The 23,905-nt window shown below is 43.7% G+C and overlaps 2 protein-coding genes across 2 annotated transcripts; both read left to right on the top strand.

Moving 5' to 3' along the window:
• Window positions 1–4,967: 4,967 nt before the first annotated feature.
• On the top strand, window positions 4,968–6,239 carry LOC129346507 (olfactory receptor 1L4-like; the record flags this gene model as incomplete). The annotated part of the gene is made up of 2 exons (XM_055003852.1): window positions 4,968–4,985; window positions 5,370–6,239. Coding segments are annotated over 2 exons (888 nt in total), but the record flags the coding sequence as incomplete, so codon positions are not given.
• Window positions 6,240–17,801: 11,562 nt separating this feature from the next.
• Window positions 17,802–18,737, top strand: LOC129346378 (olfactory receptor 1L1-like). The gene has a single exon (XM_055003726.1). It carries the CDS (start codon window positions 17,802–17,804, stop codon window positions 18,735–18,737), a length of 936 nt encoding a protein of 311 aa, XP_054859701.1.
• Window positions 18,738–23,905: the final 5,168 nt, after the last annotated feature.

Raw genomic sequence — 23,905 nt, 5'->3', positions numbered from 1 at the left:
ATTTCATTAAATTTCTATTCCGCCCTCCCCGCAAGCAGGTTCAGTGTGGATTACATCATTTAAAACACAGGGCCAAGCTACACATGACGAATGACACTTGAACGGCAAGTGGATTGAGTGGAGGGCAAGTGAACAGGGAGAAATACACTTGCCGTTCAAGTGTCATTCGTCATGTGTAGCTTGGCCCACAGTCACCATAATAAATACAATAATCCATGAATTCATAAAAACCATAAAACATTTAAAAATCATAATTAATTAACCAGATAGAATAAATAGAATAAGTATCAAGAGGGCAGCATCCTATGTATTGCTTTAATTTACACTGGGTGCAATCCGTCTTTAGTCTCAGCGAGAAAGGGAGCCTGTAAATAATGTAAATAAATAAAGAAATATTGAAAGGAGCAGTAGGACGGTGCTGTGGGTCGACTCAGGGGTGGAGAGGATACATTTCAAGCACAGGTAGATTTAGAGAGACCTCCTCCCCATATGTAAAGTATAGTTAGTCCCGGAAGCATGGGAGCTTCAAGCAAATGGGCTGCAGTGAAAGTAGGCCTCTATGAAGGTGGCATAACAGAGGATCGTCTTCTAATCTCCACCTTGAAATAAGGACAGCTCGTATTCCAGAATCAAATAAGTCTCTTTGCCAAGCCCTGCCATTTCTTGAGATCCACCTAGGGAACACAGACCACAAGAGAACAGTTTTTTTGGTTAACAAATCTCACACAGACCCAACGGTACAAGCTGCTGCCTCTGGGGTCCACCTTCCAACCTATTAAAAAAGTCTTGGGTTGACGGCACTAAGATTGTCCTTTCCATATGCATACGTGCATTTATGTTTCTGTCCCCCATGTAGGGCAAAAAAATGTCTGCTGCCTAGAAAGTTCAGGGAAAGCAGGGACAATTTCAGCCTGTTAGATCCACTAGAGGAGATTCAGCAAACTGGCACAAAAGCCCAAGTCCTTGTGACGGAGGAGATGTATCTTGCCTTGGAGATGTGCCTTGTTTCATTTTGCCAGTGATCCTGTGCGTTCTTACTTAGGACAAAGCCATGTGTGAGAGTCACCCATTATTGAATTCCCCCGCTCAAGAAGCCTCTTAAAAATTTTCTTGGAGAGCAGTTGCCTTCTTTCCCTCGATAGGTTTTGCATCAGTATTTAGGGACAGTTCTCATTTCTTGTTGCTAATGATTTATCTCCAAACAACTTTTTACTCTCAATTTTTTGCGTGTGGTAGAACTCCTGGAAACATGCCCCTCTTTCCGCTTTTGCTGCATTGATTTCTTCTAATGAGGTGAGTCCTGTCCTCTGTGCTTTTTTAAAAAAGTCCTTGCCTATGTTAACTTCTCGCCAGAGGAGTATTTAATTGTAGGTTGCTTCGAACTGGGCTCGAAGAGGCAGCATAGAAATATTCTAAACAATCAAATAAAATACAAATAAAAATTACATCCCACTGTTCTTTTGGAAAACTCAAAAACAGTTTAGATGAGATGGACACCAGGGAGGCCAAATAAAGTTACCATAGGAGTAACCACTTTTTCTATACATGTGTCTGCCCCATAGGTAAAAGAGGGCCTACTTTTTACTCCTAAAGGGAATTGTTGAATCTAGTTCTTCCTGAATCCTCTCTCAGTTTTGTGCTCTTTAGGACTATGGTGATGGTCTCTCCTCCTTTTTTCAATGTGAATGTGGCAGACCCTTGGGCTACATGTCTCCATTGAATCTCCATTGGCTTAAGAAAAAGTCCACTGTCCAAACAATGGAGTGGATTCTGTGATCCATCAGTGGAAGCTGCTGATAATCACAGATCTTCCCCTTCCCCCCCTCCAGGCAGCATCAATTTCTAAGCCCAGGAATGTTTGTTCCTGGGGCAATGGGAAGTGTGGAGTAATAGCCATGTGGCTTTTTTGTGAAGCAAGGGGCCAAAATCGCTCCTTCCCCTTTTCTCTGTCCTTGTGAGTTTTAGTTCTTAAACCAGCCTACTGATAAATGCAAGCAAGGCATTTACAGTCATCGTTTCTGAACTTAAGAGCCTTCTCCCACCCCTCCGTTGGATACAGGAGACAGCATAAAAAAATCCTAACCCCCAAAATTGATGATCTCCTTTTATCAAGCCATGCTCCCAGTTACTTATTCAGATAGAGGGACTGGAGTTTTAATACTCTCAAGTGTTGCTCTTACGATTAATGAATGCCCTGCTGTTCCATGCACCTTTCCCCACCTTTTGGAAAAAAATAAACTGCATTTATATCCCGCTTTTCTCCCCAAAGGAGGTCAAAAGCGGCTTACATTATTCTCTTCTCCTCCAGTTTATCCTCACAACAACCTTGTGAGGTAGGTTAGGCTGAGAGGGTGTGACTGGCCCAAGGTCACCCAGCAAGCTTCCATGTGAAAACATTAATCATCAGAGGTCAGGCTACTGATAACAGACCCTATTACCTGGCGCTGACTTACTACTTTTGCTAGCATTTCAAGTTCCAAATGAATTACTTTATTTTTCCTGGGGCAGGAACCCTCTCTGGCTTGAATCTTTCTTATCTTCCTCATATTTTCAGTTATGTTTGATGAACACTACTTAAGACTTATAGGTCAGAAGAGTAGAGTAAGAAGAAAGAAAGAAAGAAAGAAAGAAAGAAAGAAAGAAAGAAAGAAAGAAAGAAAGAAAGAAAGAAAGAAAGAAAGAAAGGGCAGACATAGAGCAGAACCACAAGTGACGCCTGACATAGGTTGGACACTTGTCAGCTTCCCTCCAGTTTTGATGGGGAATGTAGGCAGCTTGGTGGAATGTTGGACAAGTGACCGTTGAAAAGTGCATTGAGCAGCAGTCGGAGAGCCAAGCTGCAAGACCAGGACGCCTACATTTCTGAGACATATGTCAGTCATTTACTAACAAGCACTCCACCACCTCCACTTGGGCTCCTAGGATTTCTCATCCATGCACTGAGACCCCTAATCCCACAGGCATGAGCCTCTCTAGATGGCTGTGAACATGGAATCGGTAAAAAATCTGAGAATGATGCATTTGAGGTCCTGGCCTTTAACTTTCTGTCTTGTAACTTAATTTTTTTCTCCACGGCCACAAAACTTCAGGGGTTTTTCCGTGTTTGCATGGAGGAAAAGAGCAGGAGTCCAGTAGCACCTGTAAGACTAACAAAATTTGTGGTAGAGTAGGAGCTTTCGTGAGCCACAGCTCTCTTCTTCAGATACAGCTAGAATGTGAATCCATCTGTCCTTATATCTTGAAGAGTGCAAACGAAGCTCAAGACAATGCATCCACCTGGACTGAATCAAGAGATGGACTTGCTGTCTCATTACCAGTGCTGATTTCTCCACACCCACCACCCCTCTGCATACCCCACCCTATTCAATCACGCCTGCTGTTGTCATTCACCGGCTATTATCATTCAGCTTCTGCAATCACTCCACTCTCCAAGATATAAGGACAGATGGACTCACATTCTGGCTGTATCTGAAGAAGTGAGCTGTGACTCACGAAAGCTCATACCCTACCACAAATCTTGCCAGTCTTATAGGTGCTACTGGACTCTTGCTCTTTTCTACTGCTACAGACAAACTAACACAGCTACCCATCTTGATTTATCCACAAGGAAGAAGATTTCATTAGAACAGTGGTGGTCATTTAGGATCTATCGTCAACCTTGTTCTGGGAGTGGGATAGGGTCCTGGTTAGGAAAGGCAAGCAGCATTGCAGACTGATTCAAGCTGGTAGTAGTGTACCACTGCACTGCATTATTTAGGGGCAAAGGCAGTTTAGAAAGACCCATTGGTAACTTTTATTATCCAGAAAACCCCGAATTGCCAACTTTGGCTTTAAATGTTCCACAGAGCCAGTGAGAGAGTGCAAATAATTCATGTTTTGTGATGCACATTTGATCAATAGGTCAGGAAAATGCACGCTTCTCTCCACTGGGGTATGTACTTCTTAACAAGAAACACAGGGAAAAAAGCACGGTACCATTTCTATGGAATGTCCTCTTTCCTACATCACGGCTGCATCTAACAAACCAGACCCATTATTATTTGAGGGCCAAGCTACACATGACGAATGACACTTGAACGGCAAGTGTATTTCTCCCTGTTCACTTGCCCTCCACTCAATCCACTTGCCATTCAAGTGTCATTTGTCATGTGTAGCTTGGCCCATAGTCTTTGGCTAAGGGCCAAGCTAGAAGTGATGAATTACACTTGAATGGCAAGTGAACAGACTCTGGGCCAAGCTACACATGACGAATGACACTTGAATGGCAAGTGTATTTCTCCCTGTTCACTTGCCCTCCACTCAATCCACTTGCCGTATAAGTGTCATTCGTCATGTGTAGCTTGGCACCCACATGTATTCCTCCCTGTTCACTTGTGCTCCACCTGCGCCAAGTGGAGTGCAAGTGGAGTGCAAGTGAACAAGGAGGAATACATGTGAGGGCCAAGCTACACATGACGAATGACACTTGAACGGCAAGTGGATTGAGTGGAGGGCAAGTGAACAGGGAGAAATACACTTCCCGTTCAAGTGACATTCGTCATGTGTAGCTTGGCCCTACGTCTGTTCACTTGCTATTCAAGTGTAATTTGTCACTTCTAGTTTGACCCTTAGAGCCCCGTGGCGCAGAGTGGTAAGCTGCAGTACTGCAGCCCAATCTCTGCTTACAACCTGAGTTCGATCCTGGAGGAAGCCGGGTTCAGGTAACTGGCTCAAGGTTGACTGAGGGCCAAGCTACACATGATGAATGACACTTGAATGGCAAGTGTATTTCTCCCTGTTCACTTGCCCTCCACTCAATCCACTTGCCGTTCAAGTGTCATTCGTCATGTGTAGCTTGGCCCTCAGCCTTCCATCCTTCCGAGGTCAGTAAAATGAGTACCCAGTTTCCTGGGGATAAAGTGTAGATGACTGGGGAAGGCAATGGCAAACCACCGCGTAAGAAAAAATCTGCCAAGAAAACGTTGTGATGTGACATCCCCCTGTGGGTCAGCAATGTCTCGGTGTTTGCACAGGAGACTACCTTTATCTTTTTTATTATAGTCTTTACTATGAATCTGAAGAGAATTATTTGTGACTTTGGCAAGCAAACATTTAGCACAGCCCTTTGTCTACTGTTCTTATTCAGTCTATTTAATTTATCTCTTTTTGTATACTGAACCATTGATGCTCTGTTAATCATCGTTTGCAACTGTGTGGACAAAACCACCCAATTGTGAATGATTGCTGTACTGCAACAGTGCAATATCTAACATGCAGCCCCTGTGTACAAAAAGGACATCTAACCACCTCTCCTCCTCTCTCCAGCCATGGCTCTTCACAGCAATGCAACTTGTTGCTATTGCTTCATCCTACAAGGTCTCTCCAACCAGCCACAGCACGAGCGCCTCTTCTTTCCCATTTTCCTCTTCCTATACTTAATGATTCTGCTCGGCAACCTGCTGATTGCCCTTCTCATCCACTACAATGTCCGCCTCTACCGGACCCCCATGTATTTCTTCCTCAGCCACCTGTCGTTGGCCGATGTGGGGTTTTCCTCCTCTACTGTCCCCAAGATGCTGCATAACTTACTGACTCGTACCAAAAACATATCCTACGGAGGGTGTCTGGCACAAATGTTCTTCTTCTTGGGCTTTGGAAACACGGAAAGTTTTCTCCTGGCCTCCATGGCCTACGATCGATACGTGGCTATTTGCCACCCACTTCGTTACACCGTCCTGATGAATCAGAAAAACTGTTTCCTCTTGGCTTCTGGGTGTTGGCTCCTGGGCTTTCTCCACTCCCTGCTCTACACCTTGATGATGTCTCGTCTTTCCTTCTGTGCCTCCCGGGAGATCCCCCACTACTTTTGTGACCTCCACCCCTTAATCAAGCTCTCCTGCTCAGACACCTCAGCAATTCAGATGACAACCCTCACCGAGGGGACAATCACCATGGTGGGACCATTCACAGTCACCATCCTCTCCTACGCCTTCATTTTCTACAGGGTTCTCAAGATCCCGTCAGCGGCTGGGAAGCGCAAGGCCTTTTCCACCTGTGGTGCTCACCTCACCACGGTGGTTTTGTTCTTTGGGACTGTAATCGCGGTATATGTCCGCCCCTCCTCCACGTATTCTGGCACCAAAGTTAGAGTAATGTCTGTGGCCTACACAGCTGTGACTCCAATGCTCAACCCCTTCATCTACAGCCTGAGGAACAGCGAGATCCAGCAATCTCTCAGGAAGTGTCTAGGAGTCCTCTGAAGCCATGGAACTGTATCACTCTCTCATAGGGGTGCCAGATCTAGGCTGAGGAATTTCTGAAAATTTGGGGGCGGAGACTGGAGAGGGTGGGGTTTGGGAGAGGGGGAGGAGCCTCAGTGAGGTATTAAGCCATAGAGTCCATCCTCAAAGGCAGGCATTTTCTGTAGGGGAACTGATCTCTGTGGCCTGGAGATCAACGGTAATTCTGGGAGATCTTCAGTCACCACCTGGACTTTGGCAATCCTGTTCTCTCACCTTCCTGAAATGCAGGCCAATAATTGTGTTGAAGATGTACAAAAGTAATAGTATGCTATAAGATTTGGTCTTGACTACTAATTTAGATGTAGGAATACACAGTTTCACTGAGATAAATAGGCCTAAAACCTGCAATTATAAATAGTAACTAAATGGAACTTCCATTGAAATGCTGATTGGTTTATCTACATTTTAAAACTTGCAGACTTTGCCATAAAAATCAAATGTAAGCATGGCCTGATTCCAGGAAATAGTTAAGTTTAACATAGGGTGGCCAGGTCCCCTTACCTTCCTAGCAGGGGGGGACGGGAACCGGTATTCACCTTTTTGTTTATGTGCACGCGTGCTCCTGGGCCTGCCCAATGACACCACTTCCAGGAAGTGATGTCATCACACAGGCCCCAGAATGCATGTGCTCTTCGCACCAGGACAATTTGGCCCCCAAATGGGGCCCTAACCATAACCCATTTGGGGCCAAATCTGTCCCATGCAAAGTCTGGTAGCGCTCAATGCAGTGTGATGATGTCACTCTCGGTAGTGATGCAGTCAAGCCACCTCAGGAGCACACCTTGGAGGCCTGTTCCCATGCCTCCCCCCCCAGTCAGGTGAGTGGTGGCAGGGGGTGGAGGGTGGGAGCAGGGGATCCCATGCCCCCACCGGGCGAACAGCAACCCTAGTCTAGCATGTTTGGAGCAAACAATTTTGGGGATTGTTCCTTGGTAAAAAAGCATAGTAGAAGTAGTAGATGATTAGTAGTAGATCATTAGTAAATCATTAGTAGATCAGTAGTAGATCATTAGTAAATCAAATCAAATCAAATGAGTTTATTGTCTATAGCCATAGGCTGTCACAATTCACCAAACATTGACTCATAAACAATTAAATCCATTATCAGTTTGTACAGGTTACTAAAATTAATTAAAACAATACAGTATGCCAAACTATCCCAGGAGTCACGAAAGCCTCATTCAGTACCACCTTAGATCTTATCTTTTTGGGTGCAAACTGAGGGTGAAGCTACAAGTGACAAACGACACTTGAACGGCAAGTGTATTTCTCCCTGTTCACTTGCGCTCCACTCAATCCACTTGCCGTTCAAGTGTCATTTGTCACTTGTAGCTTGGCCCTGAGAGACTCTATAGGACACATAATTATCAGTGTCAGATAACAAAAACACAATCTTTTCAATTTCAGAGTATGCGTTTGTCACTGATAGGATTCTGGCAGCTCATAGGCAACTGCAGATTTGAATTTTGGGCACAGAGAATGTACAGCAGTCAGTACTAGGCACAGAATTCAGCATTCTGACCATCTCAGCTTTAACAAGTGTTGAGTAATGTCTGCAAGAAATGTCTGAGGTCTGCTGGTGCCCTGTGTAAGTCCCTTGTTCTGCTTCAGGAGTATCAGCAGAAGAAACAATGGAAAAACAGCAAATATAAACACAGTTTTAATTTTTAATTGAATGTAATCCCTTGTGTAGGGCACTGAAAGTTTAACTTTTCATAGTAGAAAAATTGAGTTACTTTAGTTTATGCTTGAGTCACAGTACACATATCCTTGAGTGAGGGGAGAGGAGCTAAAGAAAGGAACTGTCATAATTTATAATTAACTACGTAAAATTAGGGCTGGATCAAATGATCCCGTTTGTATTCTGAGGAATACATGGAAAATGGCTGACATCTTTTGGAGAGTTGTAAATTGTAGCCCATTGAAGTCGAGGATATGTGAACATTCTTTTTGCCCTTGAAAAAGTAGAATTTACGAAACAGGTGAGTGAGCTGGCTTCCCTGTTGGGCTCTTTGGGGACTTGAACTCCCCGAGATGCGTTATCTGACCTGTAAAGAAAAAATAGAAAGAGGACATTAATAAGCTACACATTTACAGAAGTTGGTGCACTTACCTGGGTGTCTCCGGACGAAAGGGCTTGTCACTTTAAGACCTTACTCCGGCGACTCTGCAAAAGAAGGAGAAACAAAGCGTTTACAACAAATGAACTGTTTTGTGGAAGAATGTATTTATATATGAGTATGAGCTCAAATTTGTAATAGAGCTATTTTTGATATTGAATGAAGGTTATCATTGGAAGAATTTTTGAGATGTATAGATGTGTATGATTGTTTATTGTATAGTTTAGGAGGTTTGTATGAAATTAAGTATAGTTTATTTCTTCACTGATTGTACTAGTCACTTTAAATATATTTAATAATAATAATATTATTTTTATATACCACCCTTCAGGATGACTTGACACCCACTCAGAGTGGTTTACAAAGTATGCTATTATTATGTCCACAACAAAACACACGGTGAGGTGGGTAGGGCTGAGAGAGCTCCGAGAAGCTGTGACTGGCCCAAGGTCACCCAGCTGGCTTCAAGCGGAGGAGTGGGGAATCAAACCCGGTTCTTCAGATTAGAGTCCTGCTGGGGGTCTTGTTTGCTGTTGTGTTCTGGAGGAGCCTCTCTTGTGTTTTGCTCTATTCTGAGGTCAAAAGCTTCCCACTTGACTGCCTATAGCAGACAATCTCCTGAGGATTGGGTCCACAGATCCTCAGCTGATTGGTGGGCAGAAGTACGCCCACCAAATGAGATGTTTGATTGTCACCCCTACATGATGTTACAACTTCCAATAAGACCCGGAAGTGACAGCATTGTGCTAGGACCAATGCTCTAGTACTTGGCCAAAACAGAATTTTCGGCCCCGAACGCTTATGCTTTTGGAAAAGTGTTACAGAATGGCCGCTGGCACAACACTGTCACTTCTGGGTTGTGCTGGAAATGGCATCATTGCATGGTAGGGTTGCCAGGTCTCCTTATCCTCCCTTTACCCATGCAGGCCTCAGGAGAGTGCCTGTGCTTTGCACCGGGCTGATTCTTAAAGAATCTGCCTATCTGGAGTTCAAATCAGGCCTGTGTAAAGCTTGGGAGCACTCCTGCAGCCTGTGCAATGCAATCACTCCTGATGTCATCATAACACAACAGGAGCTGGCCCTGGTAGGCCTGTTCTCTAGCCTCTCCCGCCCCAGCGAGGTGAGTAGTGGAGAAGGGAGGAGGCTGGGAGGAGGGGATTCCCCCCTTCTGGGAAATGACATCATCACACAGGCCACATGTCGCCCTGGGAGCGCACTTGTGCTCCGCAGGGGGCCGAATCAGGCTGCATTTGGGCTGAATTTGGTCTGGTTTGGGCTGCTGTGGATTGTGGGAGTGCTACTGCACTTTGTAGTGGCCCAGTTTAGGCTGAACTGGGTCTGATTTGGGGTGAATTGAGCTGCTGCAGTGTGCAGGAGCACGGCTGCGCTCTGCAGTGGCCCAATCATGCTGCTGAGGTGCATGGGAGCGTGCTGTGCCGCCTGAGAGCACACTCTGGGAGACGTGTTCCCCCGCTGGCCAAGTAAGTGGGAGCTGGGGGTGGCGGGTGGGATTGGGGGATCCCCCATCCCCAATGGGGGACTGGCAACCCTACCCCTAAGCCCCTGCAACTAGAGTTACCAGGTCTCCTTAGCCTCCCGGCAGAAAGCACTTACCTTTTTCCTGTGCTCACGATCCTTTTTGCCCCCATGCCAGCGTGATGACATCACTTCCGGGAAGTGACATCATCGCACAGGGCATGAGGGTGCATGTACACTTCACAGTGCAGGAGTGCTTTCAGGATGGAGGGATGATGGGAGTATTATCGTCCTGGGAGCAACATCATCATGCCACCCTGGGAATGTGCCCAGGAGACTCGTTGTCGTACCTTCCTCACCTGCCAGCCAGGTAAGTGGAGGCGGGAAGCGGAAGGTGAAAGGGGAGGATTCCCTGCCTCCACCAGGGGAATGGGATCCCTACCTGCAATCCACAGGTTCCCCGGCAGGCTATTTGATTTGGAAAGGACTCGCTGGAAGTATGAAGTTTGCGAGCCGCTGAGCTAAATTTAATCGTCTGTCTTACCAAACAAACAGACCAGCATTTGAATTCCGGATAGTAGTATGCCATGGTTAAGCAAGGGAAAGATTTTTTTTTTGTACCATAAATTCTAGCAGAACTCAGCCAATGGAACAAGCCATGTATTTCAAAGGAAGAAAACACTGTGCCTCTTGGAGTTACACGGGTGTAAGTGGCCATCAGAAGGAGGACAGGGAGCAGCCAGGTGCTACTACAACATGCCCGGAACTGGCTGAGAATCTCCTTCCAAAGAGCATCCATATTAATTTTAATGTAATTTTTTAAAAACAAATGTGAGTTGCTACGGAAGTCATTTTGAGGCCGTTTCCACACGTCCTAAAAAGAGCGCTTCACTCACCGAATGCTGGTGGCTTTTTAGCAGGATTTCTGATGTGTCTGTTTCCAAAATGGATGCAGGCAGATTTTGCGGTGCTGTGAAAACGGAAACAAAACCACCTGCATCCATTTTGGAAAAGGAGATGTCAGAAATCCTGCGAAAAAGCTGCCAGTGTCCGGTGAGTGGGGTGCTCTTTTTAGGACGTGTGGAAATGGCCTGACTTATAAATCAGTGAAAAATGTAATCAATATAAACAGACCATGCCTGCACCACCCAATCCATTTTTAGCAGTGTCCCTTCTTTGCAAAAACAGACAACTGATCTCCAATAGAATACAATTCTCATATCTTGATGTTTCCAAACCTCCAAGTCGGTCCTGCAGTTCTGTATTCAGTGTGGTATAACTAATGAAATGAAATCAGTTTGTGAAACAGATTGTGTTACAAGGGTTCTACCTGCTGGTTTATAACGGCCTACAGAGCTGCCATTTCCCCTTTGTTTTCGGAAGAACTGGCAGCTGGTACGCATGCACAGAAGGTAAGGGTGCCATGCCTCCTCTCCATATGCTTCCTGTTCAGTGGATCCTGGTGCTATTGCCAGGAAGTTCAAAGGTTCAAGGTAGGGTTCGAGGTAGGGTTGCCAGCTCCAAGTTGGGAAATTCCTGGAGATTTGGGGGGGGGGGGGTGAAACCTGGAGAAAATGGGGTTTGGGGAGAGAAAGGACCTTGGCTTGGCATAATTCCATACACTCCACCCTCAAAAGTAGCCATTTTCTCCAGGGGGACTGATCTCTGTGGCCTGGAGAGCAGTTGTAATTCCGGGAGATCTCCAGCCACTACCTGGAGACTGGGATAAGTACAATGGCTTTTCCCGTAACAGCGCTGTAGTGCAAATAGAGTAGAAACTCCCGGGAGAAAAAGCAGTTTACAGAGCACGGGACTCTAATCTGGAGAGCCAAGTTTGATTCCCCACTCCTCCACTTGAATCCAGCTGGGTGACCTTGGGTCATTCACAGCTTCTCAGAGCTCCTACAGCTCCACCCACCTCACAGTGATTGTTGTAGGGATAATAATGGCATACTTTGTAAACCGCTCTGAGTGGGCATTAAGTTGTCCTGAAGGGAGGTATATAAATCGAATGTTATTATTATTATTATTATTATTACAAAGTATGTTATTATTCCCACAATAACAATCACCCTGTGAGGTGGGAGGGGCTGAGAGAGCTCTGAGAGAGCTGTGACTGATCCAAGGTCACCCAGCTGACTTCAAGTGGAGGAGAGGGGCATCAAACCCAGTTCTCCAGATTAGAATCCCATGCTCTTAACCACTACACTTAACTGGCTCTCAATAATAATAACATTCAATTTATATATTGCCCTTCAAGACAACTTAATGCCCACTCAGAGCGGTTTACAAAGTATGCCATTATTATTCCCACAACAATCACTGTGAGGTGGGTGGAGCTGTGAGAGCTCTGAGAAGCTGTGAATGACCCAAGGTCACCCAGCTGGATTCAAGTGGAGGAGTGGGGAATCAAACCTGGCTCTCCAGATTACAATCCCACACTCTTAACCACTACACCAAATTGTGCGTTCTTACTTAGGACAAAGCTCCACTGAATACAATAGGATTTACTTCTAAGTAAGTGTGCACAGGAGTCATACATTAGAGTGACATCGAATTCCCCCACTCAAGAAGCCTCTTAAAAAGTTACTTTAAGAGCAATTACCGTATTCAGAGAGCTGTGGTTCTCGAAAGCTTATGCTACAATAAAGTTGGTTAGTCTTAAAGGTGCTACTGGAACCTTTGCTATTTTGCTACTGCAGACTGACACGGCTAATGCCTCTGGATCTTCTTCACCTCAGTATATCTGGATATTAAGCTGCTGCTGGCTTATGAACAGGTTTTAATGTCTCCACTCTTTGCATGGAGTAGAATTTTCAGAAACACGCACTTCTCTGCTTCTGCTAAGATGGTAACCTCTAAACAGGTGAGCTTCATTATCTTCAGTGCATTTTTTAAAAAAAGTATTTTCTTATCTTGGTTCCTAAGCAGAGAGAATAGGAAGTCTCCCATCCAATGACTAATCAAGGTTGGCCCTACTTAGCTTCTGAGATCTGACAAGATCAGGCTCACCTGGGCTATCCAGGTCAGGATGATTTGTGGATCCAGCAAGGGTGAACTCCATTTCAATTGCTACACTTACTCCACTTTGGTATGGGGGATTTCCCCAGAATATTTCCCATCTGCTGAGTCAGCAGAGGATAGTGACAGGTTATACCTGTAGTACTCCAGCATCCAGAGGCAAGGATTTGGCAGTAAAAGCAATGGGTGTGTGTGTCTTTATATGGCTTCTGGCAGAGCTACCACATGACCCCTAGCAACTACAATGTGCCTGACTATATTTACTTGCTTTCATATCCCAGGAGGGGTGATTCTTCCCAGTCCAAATTGACAGTTACTTTTTAAACAAAAAGGTCTGATCTCAAGGGTATATAATATTTTGATAGCATCACTGCAGACTAAACCATTGAAATGTCAAATAAGTTGGCATCTAGACTGTAAATCAGAATTCACACCAGAACAATGGAAGGAAATCTGTACTTCAAGCATACTAAACTCATGAATAATCACATCTAAAATTCAAACATATAAAATATTACACCGATGGCATCTAACACCGAAAACACTCCCCAGAATAACTTCTGCAAACTCACCACTTCGTTGGAAGGGCTGCAGTAGTATAGGGACATCTGCACATTGTTGGTTGGAATGCCCTCTAATTAGGATGTTTTGGCTAGATATATTTGCTGGGCCCATAACCCTGTTAGTTGAGTGCAAAAATGGAGCAGTGAAGTTACGCTGTGCTGATTAAAGAGGCAAAAAGTTTATTTGAGGAATTACATACTTGATAGTTAAGAGGAGAGAGACCAAACATTGCTATTTCCAACAGTATTGAAACAAATAAAGGTAATAACAGGATACAACATTCCTTTGGATCTGGATTTTTTTTTTTGATAAATGGAATATAACAGAGATTCCCTATATTAGAAAGGATTTGATCAATATTTTTTTGGTAGCCACTAAGAGCTTAATCGCTTCAAACTGGTAAAAAATACCTTCGATTCAAAGTTGGTTTGAAAAAATTTGGGACTATTATATACAAGCAAAAATATACAATAAGGTATACCAAGTGGAGAATTATCCAAAAGAAACTGATTTTTTAGCAAAATGATCCCCCCTTTTTTGAGTACATAATTGTAACTAACCAGCTGCCCCCTCCCCAAATTTAACATTTATTACTATGGACGGTTGAAATTTGAATTGATCTAATCCTATATGTCATAGAGTTATCAGTTATTTGTTGCTTATAATAAGCTATATTAACTGTATCGTGACTATGTTCCTTTTGTAAAGAGCTTATATGGACTTCATAGTTGTGAACTGAAAGCTTATTGTTACTGGTTATTTTTGATTGTAAAACGTTCGTAATCAATAAATGTTTAAAAACAAATGACAATTACCTTGAACATGGTCTTTTAAGAGGCTGACTTGGGAAGGATCAACTCTGTACCACTTTGCTTACTCTCTCTGTTTGTACAAGCCTCTTTTGGATCCCTGGGAACCACTCCATGGGAGAAAAACTTCAGGGGGGCTTGCTGTAAACAACAGGCTAATTTGCTGAGCCCTTGAGGTGGTGTCTGTGAGCTCATCCCTAGAGCGACTCTCAAGGGGGAGCCCAGCTGCGCCATCCTCCATCTCAGATTTCTGGATTTCACAGTTCCCAAGAGCCCAAAGACATGAAGAAAAGCTGGTGGTGCCATTGCATCACCGCCTTCTCATACCACCGCAAAGCATGCACCAGATCTGCTAGACAGATGAAGCTCCCTGTGTGAAGCTCCTTGCATCTTTCAGATTGGCAACATTGACGACACGTGTACAATTCCTGCTCTTGCTTCTGAAAACAGAAAGCGTATTTTGGGCTGTATTTAGTTGGGTAAGTAGGAGCACTTCCTGCCCTGTAAAGTTTCTACCATCAATTACCCTACCAAGGTCTCCTTTCTCTGAGTGCTACCTAATGTGCGCTCTACTAATGACAGAGAAAATTTGGAAGAACAATTTTGCCAGTGAATGGATGTTTTGTGCTGATTAAGAAATAGGAGAGAGTTAAGGTTAAGGAGTTCTTTAGCTGTATGTGGGTCATCATGAGTGACACCTGTGGACATTACACTGTCTGCTGAAGCCCAGTTTGTATTCTCGGTAGTCTGTTAAATCCTACCTCCACCCTCTTGCTAGATTTCCTGCCCCCCCTTCAATCAAAGGGAAAACAAGGACTTTTTTATGATGCGAGTTTCCCCATATGCTTCGTTTTAGAACTACCCTGGTTCTAACCACCGTCTCCCCATCCACACATATTGCCTTTCGGCCAAGCAATAGCAAGTAGTAGCATTTCTCCATGCCCTTACTGGTGAGCATCATCAGGTAGTAACAGAGATAAGAAGAGGCAGGCGAAGTTAGCACTTTGTAGGGGCTTTGTCATCTATTCTAAGCCCACACCTTCTGGCAACTCCTGCCTCACTGTCTGCTAGGAAAGATAAGGGCATCTCTTCCCCCTCCCCGCCCCACACTTGCTGTTCACTGGTAACAAGCTCTTCCTAAGGGTGGAAATACACATTGCTAAATATCTAGAAATGCTCAAGTGAACCTCATTTCACGTGTCTCCCCTCCAACCTCCCATGCACTCACTCACGAAGTCACACTCCATTTTTTCTGCATGAATACATTCACATGTTTGATATTAGTTCCTTCTTGACTGCTAAAAATATCCCATTTATTGACAGGCACCAGTGTTTTCCATTTTTCCCTTCTGATAACTGTGCAGTTTGAAACTGAGGCAAACTATTGCATTACATTTCTATAAAGAAATAGCTCTGGCTAGTGGCTATGCCGTTCTTTGCTACCCCGTTCGTAGCAGGAAATTTGACCAGGAAATTCTCTGTTTCGAACTGTAAAAATCCCAGTTTCTCCCACCTCCCACATCCATTCTTTGAAATGCAGATCTTGACACTTTCTCACGCCTTAAATAAATGCAAATTGGCAAGTCAAAGGAGCCTACAGTACTTGTTCTTGCAGTGAAAACAGAGCTGAATTGATGTTCTGCCCTCCTGAGTCTGATTCCTGGCTCACTTGCAGATGCAATCACACAAAGGGAGCTCCCGTGAAAGCGGCATGCACATGTGTCGAGCAAGAACAGCCTGCGTGTGAATTGAGGATTCACACACAAAATCTTGCTCTTGAGCGTCCCCAGGTACTTAGTAATGTGTATTTCCATTCTATGTTTCCAGTTACATCGGGATCTTTTCATACTGCTAGACAACAGAGAACCAGGGATCACCTTGAATTGTGGGTTAATCAAATTGGTCTGGCAAGGTAGGAAGGAACCTGTGGGCACCTCACATTGATGGAGTGAGCACCACCCAATAGTGTTGACAACAGAAGGAATGTACAGTCACTAACTAGTTTCACAACAAGATGTGGATGTGTTCTCTTGCTGTGGCCCAAACCTCTGGGCATGCATACATGTCAGATTATAAATCAATTTAGTGGTCATCGATGGTTGTTGTGGGTTTTCCGGGCTGTATTGCCGTGGTCTTGGCATTGTAGTTCCTGACGTTTCGCCAGCAGCCGTGGCTGGCATCTTCAGAGGTGTAGCACCAAAAGACAGAGATCTCTCAGTGTCACAGTGTGGAAAAGATGTAAAGAGCACATCAAGCACGAATCCATATGCAAAAGAACCTCCTCAGGATACAGTGAAGCCTCCCGCCATTAGCATTCCACACCCTGGGAAACTCTTACAGGATGACTCAGCTCAACCCCACCCCTCCTGAGTGGATATAAATGACCTGCCAACATCTTTTCCACACTGTGACACTGAGAGATCTCTGTCTTTTGGTGCTACACCTCTGAAGATGCCAGCCACGGCTGCTGGCGAAACATCAGGAACTACAATGCCAAGACCACGGCAATACAGCCCGGAAAACCCACAACAACCATCGTTCTCCGGCCGTGAAAGCCTTCGACAATACATTAGTGGTCATCGTTTCCCCAAAGATTCCTGTCTATTGTGTTCTGGTGAGGACACTCAGAATTTCTAAGTTCTCTCTCAAATCTAGTTTCTATGGTTGGTTCTCCCAGAAAGTAAGACTTGAAACTAAGGCCGTTTCCACACGGCTTACCAGCAGCCAGGCCATGCTGCAACGTCGCGGATCGTGCCGGGGACGAGTTTTGCAACATCGTGCAAAACTCGCGTGAGAAAACGTGATATTTCACGTTTCCCCCGGCACGATCTGCAACGTTGCGGCATGGCCCGGCTGCAGGTAAGCCATGTGGAAACGGCCTGGTTTAAATCTGCCATGGAGATTACCCTCTGTTAACCAGTTATGACGTTAGCAGGTTGGGAGGGAAATTATCTATTACATGCAGATGTTCTAAGGAAGCTCATAAGCAATTTAAACACAAATGAATAGGACAGCAGTGCTTAGTTCTCATGGCCCTTCTTACATGCCCAGAGTAATGCCAATTGTCACCTTGGGGTCAGGTAGCAATTTTCCCCAGGCCAGTTTGGCTAGGGATCCTGACAGTGTCTTGCCATCTTCTGGTCACTGGGAGCATGGGGGAGGGGAGGTAGTTGTGAATTTCTTGCATTGTGCAGGAGGTTGGACTAGATGTTCCTAGAGGTTCCTTCCAACCCTTTGATTCTATGAACACGAATACAAGGGCAGTGTTTTCTGTTTTGTCTCTAGAATACCGGATCAGAGCATGGGAGGGGGAGGATTTGGAGCAAAATGGGGGCAGAGGTAACAGAACAGAGAACAATGCTTTCTCATTGCATTTCTGCTCAAAATTACATCCTACCGAATGAACGAGTTTACTGGGCAGCTGAGTTCCTACTACACCGAATGGGTAGCTTGTTGGAGGAATGAATGCCTTGAAATCTATCAGCCAAAACTAGACTTCTAGTTTTCTTGTTATTGTCACCCCTACAGCAATGAATTACAAGAACATCACTCAGGTCTCTGAATTCCTCCTGCGTGGTTTCACATCTCAGCCAGAACTCCAAAAACTCCTTTTCCCGTTCTTCTTATGCATGTATCTGCTCGCCCTCTTTGGGAATGTGACGATCATCTGGCTGATCCGATCTGACGCGCAACTCCTCCAGACCCCCATGTACTTCTTCCTCAGCATCCTTGCAGTAGCGGATTTGGGTTTTTGCAGCAACATCATCCCCAAGGCACTACAGAACATGGTGTCTCAGAAAAAGACCATCTCCTACAATGGCTGTCTGACCCAGATATTTTTTGCTGTCCTTATTGGCAATGCAGACAGCTACATTCTGGCTTCCATGGCCTATGACCGCTTTGTGGCCATCTGCCGCCCACTGTACTATTCCACCATGATGAGCCATAAACGTTGCCTCCAGCTGGCCGCAGTGTCCTGGACGATCCCCTTCTTCCATTCTTTGCTTTATACATTTATGATGTCCCGTGTTGAGTTCTGTAACCCTGGGGAGATTCCTCAGTTTTTCTGTGACCTTTACCCTGTTTTGGACGTTTCTTGCTCTGACTCCTACACCATAGATCTAGTTCTATTGACAGAGGGGGTAGTGGAAATTCTGGGGCCATTTGTGCTCATTATCATTTCCTACATATTCATTTTCTACACCATCTTGAAGATTCCATCAGCTGTTGCCAAGCGCAAGGCCTTCTCCACGTGCGGGTCCCATATTTGTGTAGTGGTCATGTACTTTGGTGGCATAAGCTTTGTCTATTTCAAGCCAAACTCCAAACTGCCGGAACGGAAAGACACGGTGGCAGCTGTCATGTATACCCTGGTAACCCCCATGTTGAATCCCTTCATTTACACCCTCAGGAACAGTGAGATGAAGGCGGCCATGAAGAGGGTCTTTAAGAAGTATTTTCATTGATTTTGAAGGGCCAAACTAGGATTAACTGGGAGATGAATGGTTGGATATCTCGAGGGATCCATAATCTGTTATACACATTCGAGGAGTTCCCAACACCATTTTACCGAACTACAGTCCCACCAAATCTCTTAATCCATTTTTTCCGTAACAAGTGCTTATTTAGAAAGGAAATATTGACAAAAATGCAATATGGCTTACAGTCATTTAAAACATTTTCAGTGTGTTGCTATATAATATGGGGAAAAGTAAACATGATTTTTTTATTATCAAAGGGCACAGTTTCCATATCTTTGTTTCTTACGTAATAAAAGGAGTCTATAGGTTTCATGATAATACACAGAGCCAAGTTCACTGACATCAGAAACCATTACTTCATTTCTTTCTTAAACGTTTTTGTAGTAAGTTTTTATTTTTTTACTAAGAAAGGGGATACAGAATAAAGAGGGATGGGGGGGGGAAGTTCAGGTTATATCACTCTAATACATTGCACTGTTCAATCTAATATATTTCTTGTCACATCAATGTGTTCTGCAGATCAGCCACTTATTTGCAAATTTTCCCATTCATTTTAAATAATATCCATCAAAGTCTTCGTCCTAACTAAAAGCTGGGTTTCTTCAGATTTCCTCTGTTTCCAGCTATAAAATGGGTCCCAAATGTCGTTATATATTGTATTGTCCATCTCTTCCAATAAACTTGACAGTTTATCCATTTCAGTTGTCTCAAGAATCCTTTCAATCAAATTTTCTTGCATTGGCATGACTGTCATTTTCCAAAATTTTGCATATAGTATCCTGGCTGTTGTCATTACATTCAAAACCAAATGTTTCTTTCTTAAACTTTACAGACCTTTCCCAACACTTTTTAACTAGCTGAATCACCTGAATCTCCTAAATCAGTAACCGAAACAACATCACTCCCGTTATTCGTCCTACCATTCACTATCTGATATATGCAAAGAATGTTACTACAACAATACAGGTGAACCTGCCAGGAACAAGAGTGGTAAACAACAATGAATATGTTTGTACCGATCACTGTAATTAAAGTGCAACAGTGCACCAACTGCTCAATGGCGGGAACGACCCTAATATCTTCTCTACAATCAATCAATAAAATAAATACATCACTGAATAGTGCAACAGTATAAATAGATTCAGATTCAGATTCCAGATTTATTACAGTCATATGACCAGCAAGAAAAAGATCACATATACCAGGGGTGGCCAAACTGCGGCTCAGGAGCCACATGTGGCTCTTGTAGACATATTGTGCGGCTCCCAACGGTCTCTGAGTATTGCTGTGGCCATACATTTTATTTTATTTTCCTCCCTTCCCTTCGTTTTTTCAATGTCTTTCCTTCCCTCCCTTTCCTTCTTTCTTTCCATGTCTTTCTCTCCCTTTTCCTTTTTTCCTTCATTCTTTCTTTCCATGACTTTCATATTTCCAATAAAAATGTCGGAAGAGATGTCATTTTCCAATTAAAGGTCAGGTGATGGCTCTTCCCAAACTCCACCCCATCCAATGATGTCACTTTCAGGACACTCCTCCAAACCCACCTCTTCATCTGATGTCACTTCAATGCATCATGTCTTGCGGCTCTCAAACATCTGACGTTTATTCTACGTGGCTCTTACAGTAAGCACGTTTAGCCACCCCTGACATATACAAACCACAGTTCCTATATACATAAAAAGAAAGAAAGGATTTAGTTAAAACCGTTATTATACTCAGCAGATAATAAATCCTGAAAAGTAAAACTATCTTCAGTCTTTCCTTTTGCTAAAAACTTCCACTTCTTTATGACCAAAAAAACAGTATTTCGCTACTGTCGAGGATACAGTCTTCTTACTGTCTTCCAACAAATATTTCAGTAGCACAGAATCATTAAATTTCAAATGATTGTCCAAAGATTTAAATAAATACATTCATAAGACATCAATCCATCAGTATACACTATAATACAAAAATCTTCCAGACCAACTGGTCAGTAGATAAAGTGCTTAAATGCAAATATGAAAGTTCATATTGCATTGAAACATAAACGAGGTAAGCCCAAGAAACGTGTATCCGTGCATTAATTAACGATTTCCTGGTTTCTGTAGGGGGGATGAACCCACATTTGTGGAGCTCCCTGGGCTATGTTGAATGCAGGGCCCCTGCTCCTTCTCAGGTGTCATAGATATATGATTTTGAATACATATACTATAGTTATACACGTTTTCTACTGAACTTTGTATAACCATTAATGTAGCTTGTTGGCAAAGTTGTGAAAAACATCAATGTTTCTTTCATCTTTCAACAACCAATTAAAAGTAGAAACACAGAGCTAGAAGGGTCATCTAGTTCACCCCCCTGCACAACTCAGGACATTCACAGCTGTCCGCCCCCCCCCTTAGTGACCCCTGCTGCATGCCCAGAGGAAGGCAAAAAACTTCCAGAATCCCTGGCCAATCTAGCCTGGAGGAAAATTCCTTTCTGACCTCCAAGTGGCCATCAGCATTACCCTAGACCACGAGAGCCAAACACCGGTTCATCCCTTCCTGCACTCCCTCTCTGGATCTGGGTAGCTGGGAAGATAGATTTATGATTGTATAATTGTGAAGAAGAAACAAGCGTTCATATCGCTTCCATCAGTTTTTCAACATGTTCTAAAGATTTGTAGGGACAGATGCACAATAGCATCCTCTTTGGCTTAGCAAGTGATCACAAGATTAAAAATCTGATGAATCAGCCAATCGTATTTTTATATTATTGCCACATGTATAGGATCTTAGAGACGTCTTTACAGGTAGCTCATGTCAATTCGTAGAAAAGATGTCATCCCGATAAGAAACTAGGAATTTGGTGAAGGAAATCTCATGGAGAAGATTTGGGTGTAAAATGTGTGTATGTGTGTGTGTATGGATGACAATGCACAAAAATTGGAATTTTAGGATTAGAGAGTTGGCATAGTAAAACAAGAAAGGGTAAAGAAAGATTGTCTCAGACACACAATTGCAAGACTGTCCGGTTTGATCCTACTTGCTGCCATTGCTTCCTGTATCAGCTATTCCATCAGCACTATTTTTGTCTTTTAACTACTGGCATCTTCGCCATGGATCAGTCATAAGGTGATCCGAGCCAGCCAGCCAGGGAGCCTATAGCAAACAGGCTGATGTCAGGAGTGAACAGAGCAAGGTCAATCAGATCGGGCTATGTGATGACATCAGTGAACCAATCCGTCCAATCCAGAATCAGAGCAATACTTGCTCTAAGAGAGTTGCGACTTACCCAAGGTCGCCCAGATGGCTTCAAGTGGAGGAGTGGGGAATCAAACCCGGTTCTCCAGATTAGAATCCCACGCTCTTAACCACTACACCAAACTGGCTCTCAACAAATAAATACAAAGACCATTAAGGAAAGCAATTACATGAGTCCAGAAAGTATCTTGCCCAAAGGTAAGAAGGTCACAGACAAAGAAGAACCTCGCTATCAGTTTAGCTTGTCATAGTTATAGGGTTTCAGAAGTTTTTCAATAACAATAGCGGCTTCAGAGACTCAAATTCTTGGCTAACCTATTATCTTACAACTCCATACACCAAACAAGATTATCTCTATTTGAAACACCTTGAAACACATAACAATAGCTAGCCCATTCTTGCTACTTTTTGTGTTAATCTGTGCAAAATGAGTGATTACAAGTTTCCCATAGATCTGACTATCTCTTGACCCTCTACCAAGGCATCTATAATATCGCCAGCCTCTATGAAGTTAAACATTCCTGCCATTCTCAGATACAACCTGCCCCTGGGCCTTGTCTGAATTAGTATGAGTTAGATGGCTCTTCTAGAGCCAAAACACACGTTAAGAAAAACCTAGGTTCAGCACGTGTTCTCTTACCTCAAGGTTTGCCGGGATCTGTAGGCGTCCTGGAAGCTTAAAGATCTGTAGGCGTCCTGGAAGCTTAAAGTCCTGGAAGCTTAAAGGATCTGTAGGCGTCCTGGAAGCTTAAAGGCGTCCTGGAAGCTTAAAGCTTAAAATACAAGCGCTCTGTAAATACTAAACTTTAAGCTCCCAGGACGCCTACAGATCCCGGCAAACCTTGAGGTAAGAGAACACGTGCTGAACCTAGGTATTTCTTAACGTGTGTTTTGGCTCCTAGTCTACACATGGTAACAAAACTATTTAACTCTATTATTTTATGCCCCTCTCCAAGGTTGTTTTTTTCTAGGCCTCTCGGCTTCTTGTTGTGACTTTTCTAGTTATGGAGTTGGGCTAGCCCTGTTTCTGCGTTGATAAGTGTCTTGGACAACTTTCTTGGTCATATCCAGCAATTGTTCCTCTATTGTTCTAGCCATATCCGTGACAGTATAAAGTAATGGCTCTACATAAGAAATGAAGTTTGGCTACGCAATGGCATCACGGAGGGGCCAATTAAAAACGAGGCCACTGTTTCCTGAACTCTCAAACATATTTGAACAACAATCAGGAGAAATGCTCCCTCTATTAGCTCACTGCTACATAAAATATACCTACCTGCATGGCAATTCCCAAGATACCGATTATCTTTCTTTCTCGGTGTTTGTGTACACAGGTTGTTTGTTACAGCCAACAAAAAACAAAACCAACGCAATTATAGTAAATATGCAAGGGAGATGGAAAATAGGTGACAATTATAATTTAATAAGCGACTTCATCAGGGGAATTTATTCAGAAGTTAGTTAAAATACAAAACTAATTCACCATCTAATATATACAAAGAAGCAGTCTCTGAGATTCCCCGTCTCTTTTGTGTTGTCTGTAAGTATGGAAATGTCTTAGATGTGGCCTGGTATATTCTCAGAAGCTTCACAAGGCACTGAAGTTCTTTCTCTACCTTCTTTTTCTTTTATCGCTTCTCCCCACTCAATTCTAGATGCAATATATGGATATCTAGATTTTCAACAAACAAAATCTTATTAGGTGCAAATAATAGCCCTTAGCCCTGACCTGGATAGCCCAAGTGAGTCTGATCTTCTCAGATCTCAGAAGCTAAGCAGGGTCAGCCTTGGTTAGTAATTGGATGGGAGACCTCCAACGAAGGCCAGGGTTGCAGAGGCAGGCAATGGCAAACCACCTCTGTTTGTCTCTTGCCTTGAAAACACGAGCAGGGGTCGCCATCAGTCAACTATGACTTGATGGCACTT

This window comes from Eublepharis macularius, chromosome 19 (genome assembly GCF_028583425.1).
Source record: "Eublepharis macularius isolate TG4126 chromosome 19, MPM_Emac_v1.0, whole genome shotgun sequence".
NCBI lineage: Eukaryota > Metazoa > Chordata > Lepidosauria > Squamata > Eublepharidae > Eublepharis > Eublepharis macularius.
The sequence above is the reverse complement of the archived record's forward strand: the minus strand, read 5'-3'. Positions and strand labels throughout refer to the sequence as shown.